This window comes from Alosa alosa, chromosome 19, assembly GCF_017589495.1.
Source record: "Alosa alosa isolate M-15738 ecotype Scorff River chromosome 19, AALO_Geno_1.1, whole genome shotgun sequence".
Lineage (NCBI taxonomy): Eukaryota > Metazoa > Chordata > Actinopteri > Clupeiformes > Clupeidae > Alosa > Alosa alosa.
This window is the reverse complement of record NC_063207.1, coordinates 15,855,365-15,865,364: the sequence shown is the minus strand read 5'-3', so window position 1 is coordinate 15,865,364 and position 10,000 is coordinate 15,855,365. Positions and strand designations below refer to the sequence as shown.

The window sequence follows — 10,000 nt, the reverse complement described above, 5'->3', positions numbered from 1 at the left end:
GGTATTTGTGGCGACTGTGAGCGCCTTCTAGAGGTGCGACATATTAATTTTACTCTGTTAAAAATAGCAAACTTCTCGTGACTTATCCCCCCTGTACACAATGAAAATGCTTTTGTCATGGAGATGAAGGATAACAACAGGCAAGAACTATCCCCAAAGAGCTATATCTACTGACAAGGTAATGTTTCACGATTCTCACGAGATTTGTATGGCCGCCATTCACGAAGTTGCATAGATGGTTTTCTCGGTAGCGACTCGCTACGTATAATCTGCATAGTTATGCTAGGTGAATGATTCGCCTATTTCGAGTTTGTTTACATCAAATTGGCTTTGTAAAGGGGAAAATCTTGCATAGTGTACCTTTAAAGAATGAACTCATTTGCATTTGTGCAGTATAGGAAGAGGCTTAAAGAATGAACTAATTTGGATTTGTTGGAAATGACATCAGTAAAAGGGAAGAAGATAAATGGTTAAGGGTGAAGCTCAGAATTGTTAGTCATTCACTAAATGAATGGACAGCAGATGGCAATTTTACACACACACACACACACACACACACACACACATACACAGAGGCACTCACAAACATGTGTGCAAACACACACACACTCACACAATCTCTCTCTCACACACACACACACACACAGGCACTCACACGCACACACACACACAAATATACGCACATGTCTGCATGTCATCTTTATCATCAGAACATCAGACATCATTTCCACGGATGCTCTGTTTCAGTTTCCAAGTCCTTGGCTTCTTCAATGGGCTTTTTTTACTGTCTGATGCTGTACAGTTAGAAGGATAACCCCTGATATCCACAGCAATATAAAAAAACAGCAACATGTAAAAAAAGACTAATGAATAAAGTCCTTTTTAGGTCACTATTTCAGCAACACTCTCCATCCCTCACCCTCCACGCCCTGACTTAGTATTATACTTGGTAGTGCCATCATGCTTAGAATGTGTGTTGTGTGTAATCAGAGCTTGAATCAAGGCCTACACCATCTGTAAGGACAAGGCAGAAGTACAGAGAATGACCACTGTCCCACTTTTCTTTTCCCCCTGCCTGTATCCCTCCCTCCCAGTACGTGTCCTTACAGCACTGACCTTCAGGTCTATGTCGTCAGTATTGCACTGGGTACTTATCAGTTCCAAACATCCAGGGACCAATTGCAGCCATAAAGCCCAAGACCGACACCAACATTATAGAGGACAGTTGTGTCTAGAGAAGCCCTCCTACTGTGTGTGATATTCAAACAAGGAAGAGACATCGGTGTTTACAGATAAAAACAATCAGGAATCACTTATCTAAAATGTGTATGTTTATGTAAACTACACTTACTACACGGAACCCTCCTAAGCAACGTGTTCTGTGTGGAACCAAGAGAGAAGATGCATTAGTTATGCTGAGGCTACATCATTTTTTTGCTGTGTGCTGGAAGTACTGATGTATCTGTCAATATGTCTGCATGGACCCATAGGTTCTTCCTGCGTAACCTTTTATATTTTCTCCAGAATGGTTAACGATTTTTATGCATTTACCCCAGCACTCCCCGAACAAACAGCCGGACGCGAGATCAAATATCAGATCTCTCCAGTGACCTCAATCTGATGTAATGTGATCTCACTATAAGCACTTACAGCCTCTCGATAGCGGTCATGGGATTGATATTGGTGTCTGTAACACTGCCTGGCAGCGCCTGCATTCATTTAATCATGTTGTTAAATGTAACATTAACTTCCTGCTGATAAGGATCCGATTAACGTGGGGGCAGGGTGCAGTAATGTGTAATTCCCGACAATATTATTCAATGTGTTACCGCTTGGCTAGTGCAACTGCAAATGGCCACTACTCTGTCATTAGCCAATGATGGGCTTTGACAGGTTAATTACGTTCGATTAGCGCTGACGACTCACTCTCTCTCACCACCACCTTCCTCTCATTTATAGCCACAGGTTCCAGTTGGTCATTCTAGTTCAGCTTTTTAAATGGGTAGAATGTTTATATAATGTTACCATGTTGGTGTGTTCATCACAAGAAAATCCTTTGTAGTATATTACATGATTAGTTTTAATTCACTTTCATCATTATGTTGAGGCTACTGAACATTTTCATCAGACCTCCATAAAAACTATTAGGAGGACATTCTCCTTTAACCAACCACTTTATGAAAGGATGTTATGATAGGCTATAGCTTCTCTGTGACCACAAAGCAGGATGTAATTAGGAATACTTATTGGGTAAATGTAACCTTTTGGCCTCATTGGCTTTGACACCAATGGTTGCTTATGTTACTCATGTCCAACTGCTTCCTGGAATGTGCATGAGCACAAATTAATGAACTGGGACCATGCCATGCCTGGGTGAAACAAACATAATTAGGTTCTAAACTGTTTGGCTGTATACACAAAGAACGCTGGAGATGATCATTCTCTCTGACCCTGCAGTTTCCCCTATCGTGGACCCAGTTTTCCAGGACGTGCGCTCGCCCAACTTCCAGACGGTGGTGCTTCGCTGCGTGGTGCTCAAGACCAACCCGGCGCGCATCGCCAGTGTGCGCTGGTTCCAGAATGGGAAGCCCGTTGGACCGCCTCTGCTGGACAGCCAGGACACACCCGTCTACCGATTCCGGCTGGAGCCCGACAAGAACGGCACGTACGAGTGCCGCGTCTCCAACAACGTGGGGACCTCCACCTGCACCTTCAACGTCTCTGGTGAGTGACATGACCTCGTGGAGCTAGATTAGCTAGCAAGATTTGAAGGTTATATAGTCTCACTCCAATAAAGTCAGTAGTCATTATGCAATCTGAACAAATATTGTGTTCATTAAACAAATCCACTGAATCAACTTTTCAATATTTATCACATTAAGAAGTTTTCATTTGGTGCACAAATTTCAATGATCCACGGGCACCGATTGGGTGTGGGGACAAAGTTTATTTAGACATTGCAAATCTTCCATGCCTATCTGATCCTGACTGTGTCTGTAAACAAAAAAAATAAATTATTAAACAAAGCCCCGTTTCTTTGGGTTTCACATGACTGCCACTTAGATAAATGCAACTCTTAATGAAAGTTTCTGATTCAATGCATCTGCTCATTTTCATTCTGCTACAACTCGTAGGCATTTACATAAGCACAGATTCTATTTTAAATATTCACTGTTTGCTGTTGCCATGCACTTGAAAAAGTTTAACATTCTAACATTTATTCAATTAAACATATAGTTGACCATATGGTGTTAAAATGGTTTTGCAGAAAATATCAAAAATACCTTCTGAACAAGTTGATGTTATTTTAGTTTCAAGGCTTTTCAATGTCCGCAGTACGTGTTTATTTGACAAAGCTATCAGTTGTTGTATATTTTTCCCTCTGAGTCAACTCCAACACCTCCCAAAGTCAGTGAGGGTGTGTATCTCAAAGGCTGCTTTTGAGATGAATTGCACCATTGGAGTGTCACCTTTCAAGCCCTGCCCATAAGTCACCAGTGTAGTCACACTATTATCAATCCACCATCCTTTATTTAGTCCACTGGTGCTGGAGGTCATTGAAACCCAAACCTTGAAGAACTGCAACAATCAAAAAGGCATTTAAACATTACATTGGCAAAACAATGTCATTATCTGAATTCTACTTTATCAGGGAAGTCATTTTACAGTGAGCAACATCCCAGTATACTTCAACTTAAGGAGTCTGAACCCTGGATATTCTTTGTGTGTGTTTGGAGTGGTGTAAGGATAAAAAATGTTGAAATGTGTCACCGTAAACATCTACTGTAGCATCTCTCAGCTGTAACCTGTGCCTGGCCCTGTCATGTAACAAATCGCATTTCAATGCTTTCATTGAGCATGGTGGCACCTGGCTGCTGATGCTTCATAGCATCGCAGCAACATGTCTCCCAGAGCATGCAGATGCACTCATTCTGCTCTCGGCCTGCCTTATCTGGGCTGTCGCCACTATGACACATTCAACAGCACACACACACACACACACACACACACACACACACACGCACACACACACACACACACACACACGTAGGCAGAGGAAGTCTGCTCAGGACGAATGTCTCCCTCTCTTAACTCAGGCAGATCCGTTCCAAATCACAGCTGTTCCCTATGACAAGTTTCTGCCTGGAGTCTTTAGTTAAGGAAAAGCTGCACCATTTTTGGATCCTTTTGCCCCAATTTGCCCAGCTATGTCTCCAGTATTGAAGATGTAGATACAGTAAGTGCATAGAGGGTGTGGGGGTCAACTGACAGATTGACTATAACGGATACTTCACACTCATTTATCAACTTGCTTTAAATCTAATAAAATCTCTTCCACATAGGAAAAAAAAGACAAGGACGCCACAGCATTGACCTCAAAAAGATAGCATGAGTAACCTGGAGATCATAATATTGATTCCGGCACATAAAACATTATTGATCATGGCAAAGTGATAGTTCTCTGAAATATGAAAATGGCTCAGTCCCTTTGTCATATTAAACATTACACTTCAGTGGATAGATGTGATAATAATTCATAGTTTTATTTCCCTGTGTTGGCATAATTAGATTTATACATCCTCTGGGAGGATCTTAGGCCTGAATTACAAACTGTTTACTCTGGATGTATGCGAGGGACGTAGGAAGGTGGCAGAAACGTCTGACGCTGGGGGGATCTCCTGCTCTTCAACAGACAAATAGGAATGTGTGTGTGTGTGTGTGTGTGTGTGTGTTTAGTTGTTTGGATGACTAATGTTCTTATATCCACCCCTAGGATCTGAAACACCTCCAAGAAGCTTATTTTCACAGGGAATTAGTTTGTTGGTGCCTGCTGATCCACTTTGGCAAGTGTGCCAACACAGATGTTGAAATGTTAGAATGGCTATATTAAATGTGAAGTTGTATTATTAGGCAATAGTGACTTTAAGTGTATTTGGCACCATAATGTTTACCCTACAGTTACTGATATACTTGGATGTAACATATTTACTCTACTACTGAAAATGGATTGAAATGATCTCAGACCACCATCAGTCATGACCTCCTGACCTTTGACCCTGACATTTGCAGCTCGCCCCTTCCCTGCGGAGTTCTACTATGACACGCCCAACCCCATCCGTGTCTTGAAGGGGGACAACTTCTCCTACAACCTGCAGTGGACCCAGAGAGAGCCGGCTGCTGTGGACCGCGTGATTGGCTACTGGATCAACGTCACACAGGTGCGCTTCTCTTCCAGCCAATCAGATCCTCACATACATAGGTTTAAATCAAATGGCTTCATCCATTTTGAAATTAGAAAAGTGATTGATTTGATTTGTGTGGTTTATTTATTAAAGTGTTCAACTTGTTAAGGAGATCAGTATGTTTTTTCTAAAGATGGACCAACTGGGCTCAGGGACAAGTTATTAATCTTCATACTCAGATCTGTTATTCAGGGAATCAGAGGACTTCATAATCTGAAGTTTGAAAAAGCAGTGGATGAAATGATTTATTTTCTCTCTTTCCTTACTTCCACTCTGTCTTTTACTATCATCCTTCATTACACTCAAACTTTCACCCAGCTGGCTCTGCGTCTCTGTGATGATGACATATGAAAATGTAAAACACATTAGACTGTAGCCTATTCATGTGTGAGTGATGTAAGATCCTGCGATGCCTTTGATGTCAGCCCCTGGACCGCCCTCTCTAATTCACCAGACAGGATTTCAATGGGGAGCAACACAGAGCAACAAAGCACATTGAGCGCTTTCCCATTTCATCTGACTGCCACACTTTGATTTGTCTCACCTGTCTCTTGACTAGACGTAAAGAATAGTTTCACTTAGAGCTGAAGCATGATCTGGTTCTTACAATGTTTCCTGTCATGTCATTTCTTTCATCTTGGAGAATCAACGTCCGTCCACAATGGTGGCATTTCAGATGTATAATATAGGTATATATATACTCTTTTGATCCCATGAGGGAAATTTGGTCTCTGCATTTATCCCAATCCATGAATTAGTGAAACACACTCAGCACACAGTGAACACACAGTGAGGTGAAGCACACACTAATCCCAACGCAGTGAGCTGCCTGCTACAGCGGCGCTCGGGGAGCAGTGAGGGGTGAGGTGCCTTGCTCAAGGGCACTTCAGCCATGGATGAGGGCATGGGAGAGCAGTGCTCAACCACTTCCCCCACCCATATTTGTCCTACTGGTCAGGGATCGAATCGGCAACCCTTCGGTTACAAGCCGGAAGCCCTAACCAGTAGGCCACGGCTGCCCCACGGCATCTCAGTGCAGGGGAGGTCTATGAGTCTCTGTGGTGACCCTACCTCTTTTAAACATATCCTTCCCTCCCTTTATCCTGTGGTGATGGATGGGTTAGGTTATGAGATATGTGTTCCATCATTTTGTATATGCCAGTGAAGGAAGAATCTATGGAAAGCCCCCTCATAACCTAATAAAAGAAATTACATTTGAGCACAAAGCATACATGTTTCATGACTGGAAAGCAGATCTACATGTATGTGATTCTCTTTGTTTGATGTCTTACTGTTACATGCATTATGATGTGTTTAATCATACTTTTTTTGGGAGCAGCTATGCTCCTGTTGAGTACTTGGTGGTTGTAGATATGGAACTTGCTGAGCTGTCAGATCATGTCCCATCTTTTTTTTATGTCCCTCCCACACACTCAAACCACACTCACACTCAAAAGAAAACATAAACAAGCTATAGACTTGGTAGGAATAAATATACACACACACACACGTACACACACACACACACACACACACACACACACACACACACACACACACACAGACACAGACACACAGACACACATACACATACACACACACACACACACACACACACACTCGCTGTTGGTGAGAGTGATTTAAGTGAAATAAATGAATGCACTGGCTCATAATTCGAGGCAGGGGAATAGTTGTGGTTGTGTCGGGAGCAGGGATTGGATCGATGGATGGTTGTTCTGCATTAACAAGCTCTGTGAATGTAGCCACCCTAGAGAGTAGCAAGCAAACTCTCCCCCCTCCCCTTTCTTCTCCTCTCTTTTCTTCCCCCTCTCCTCTCCCCTCATCTTTTCTCTTCCTCCTCTCTTCTCTCTTTTCCTCCTCCTCTCTTCTCCTCTCCCCTCCCCTCTTTTCTCCCCCTCCTCTCCTCTTTTCTCTTCTCCTCCTCTCCCCTGCTCTCTTTTCTTCCTCCTCCTCCTCCTCCAGTTTTCAGTCTTCACTTTCTCTTTCTGTTTGTTTATCTGTCTGATCATTCTCTTCATCCCATCTCTCTCCTACTGTATCTGACTCTTTTTTTCTCTCTCCCCCTTTCTTCCTTGAATCTATCATTCATCCCCTCTTCCTTGCTCTCAATCATTAATTGACCACATAAGACCATGCACTGTAAAGGCCTCCGATTCTGACTGAAAGAAATCCGGACTGATGCTGTTTTCATGTGGTAGTTTCAGCTGTTGCATGTGTGGTTTGTGCACATGTATTTTAAATGATGGTTGAGCCCCCTGTGCACAGCTCTGTAAATGTTTTACTGCGCGTTTGGTTTGGTTGGTACTTTGTTGGTGTTGCAGGTGGCAAACATTCCCCACCCCAAGCCCCACTCCCGCCCGCCAGAAAGCCAGTGTGTGTGAGGATCATGAAAGCGTTCTGGCACATCACTGTGTGTGTGTTTGTGTGTGTGTGTGTGTGTGTGTGTGTGTGTGTGTGTGTGTGTGTGTGTGTGTGTGTGTGTGTGAGGATCATGAAAGCGCTCTGGCGCGTCAGGTGTTCACCGCTGGAACACTGCGTGGCTCCTGGCATGCGTGCGTGGGGGGCTCGTTTGTTCATTTGAACACTGTTCCTGGAGCACTCCTCCCTCTCTCTCCTTCTCTCTCTCCCTCCCTCTCTTTCTCTCCCTCCCTCTCTCTCTCTCTCTCTCTCTCTCTCTCTCTCTCTCTCTCTCTCTCTCTCTCTCCTCTCTCTCTCTCCTCCCTCTCTCTCTCTCCTTCTCCCTCCTCCCTCTCTCTTCCTCTCTCTCTCTCTCTCTCTCCTCTCTCTTCCTCTCCCTCTCTCTCTCTCTCCTCTCCTCTCTCTCTCTCTCCTCCCTCTCTCTCCCTCCTCTCTCTCTCTTCCTCCTCCCCTCTCTCTCTCTCTCTCTCTCTCCCTCTCTCCCTCTCTCTCTCTCCCTCTCTTCCTCTCTCTCTCTCTCTCTCTCTCTCTCTCTCTCTTATACTCCAACAGTGTAATCAGCTCTGCAGTGCAACCTGGCCCAGGGCAAGAGGGGGTAAGACAGGAAGGATCTTGATGAATAATACACGGAAGCGGGATTCAAAGCAAACGGGGAAGATTAGACGTCGGCCTTTGTGTGTCTGAATAGCTCATCTGCGCCTCTTTATAGATCACACCTTAAGTAAGTGTGTGCCAGGACAAGCGCATTATCCTGATGCCGCCATGAAGAGTGTTTTTACATCACTGGACACGATGGGCTCCTGTAAATGTTTGTAAATGTGCCCAAGTGGCTTGTGTATGTTTACATTAGGAGGGGGAAAAAGAGAAAGGAGAAAGAGAGAGAGGGAGAGAGAGCGAGGGAGAATGAGAGGGTGAGAGAAAGAACATGAGAGAAAGAGAAGGAAAAGAACGAGAGAGAAAAGAGAGGCAGAGATCGTTAGCCTCATTTGGTGGTGCTGATGAATGTTTAATTAATTTTTCCAGGGTGTAGCCGTGTGGAAGAGGGGAAGATGAACTAGATCTGAGGTCTCTGCCTCACTCGCAGCTTTAGCGAGATAGTTTGACACCCACGGACTGATAGGAAGTGCCATATCTGCCGAAGACACCTTTAATTAGTCTGGTCTGGCTTGGCTCTGTTGGAGACACAAATGATAGACAGCTAGAATGCCAAAAGCGTGTATTTGATTGATGGGATGCGTTTAAAAACATTCTGCTCAGAAAATGAATAATTGACTCTGTAATGGACAAGGAGGTAAACAAACAAGGGCGTAATCAAAACAACAACAACAGCAGCGGCAGCAGCATCAGACAGTATGACAGTGTAGCAAAAGAAAGTAAAGTGGCGTTTCTGTATATGCATGTCAGCAATGTCCATGCCATGTTGTTTCCGTGTGCACCTGAGCACCCTAGAAAAACTTGTGACAAATCGTCATGTCACCGTGGGCGACCACCGACACGCAGGCCATCTGCGTCCCCCTTCACCATCGCTGTGTTGGCCCCCTCTGCTCGAACAGAGGATTCTGGGAGCTCAGACGTCTTACTCGGCTGCTTTGTCTCACTCAGAGGCGTCCACAGCGGCGCTCTCACCAGAGGCCAAAGCGTGCAGGGTTAGCAGATGCACATGTTTGGGGCTGCTATGAAAGCTATGGGAGTATAGTCATGTCATGTCATGTAGCCTGTAGCTGAAGTTTTGCACAAGTAACTTTCTGTTTGTATCAAACATGAATTAATAATGTGTACACGAGGAGAAGTTGCATTATCGTAGAGATTTATTTTGTTTTTGTTTTGTTTTTTGTCTCGGGGTGCACTGTAGGTTGTTTGGATCATTCTCAGGATGCATTCATTTTTCTCAGGTTCTGGAGTAAGTTTGAGAATGGTACGCTTTGTCATGAGGCTTGTACCTGTTTGTTCTACGGTGAGGCAAATTAGCAGGTCTGTGAGGTTACACACCTGGATAAATGCTACAGTATCTGACTATAAAGCAAGACATCTTTGTTTGTTAGTCTGTCTGTTTGTCTGGTTGTCTGGTTGAGTGTTGTTCACATTTCTCTTGAACTTTTGGCCTGTCCAACTTTACACTGGCTGATCACTCAAATATGTGCATGGTCAAGTATATAGTTTGAATGTGAAATGCAAGAGATATTGGTAAAAGGCTGAATTTAGCAGATCTTGACTTCAACAATATGACAAGCACCACCAGATGTACCTTGCAGGCACAAACACATTTAGTGCATCTTTGACCTCAGCTGGATGTGGAGTGCCTGCGGACATGTTTGTTT

The 10,000-nt window shown here is 43.9% G+C and overlaps 1 protein-coding gene across 2 annotated transcripts in view; it reads left to right on the top strand.

Annotated features, from left to right (window-relative positions):
• Positions 1–10,000, top strand: part of LOC125284228 (MAM domain-containing glycosylphosphatidylinositol anchor protein 1) — a 186,230-nt gene that overhangs the window by 130,132 nt on the left and 46,098 nt on the right. For both annotated transcript variants that reach the window (XM_048228099.1, XM_048228100.1), the window contains 2 exons: positions 2,458–2,724; positions 5,071–5,219. In XM_048228099.1, the coding sequence (XP_048084056.1) occupies positions 2,458–2,724; positions 5,071–5,219 (416 nt within the window). The remainder of the gene's footprint in view (positions 1–2,457; positions 2,725–5,070; positions 5,220–10,000) is intronic.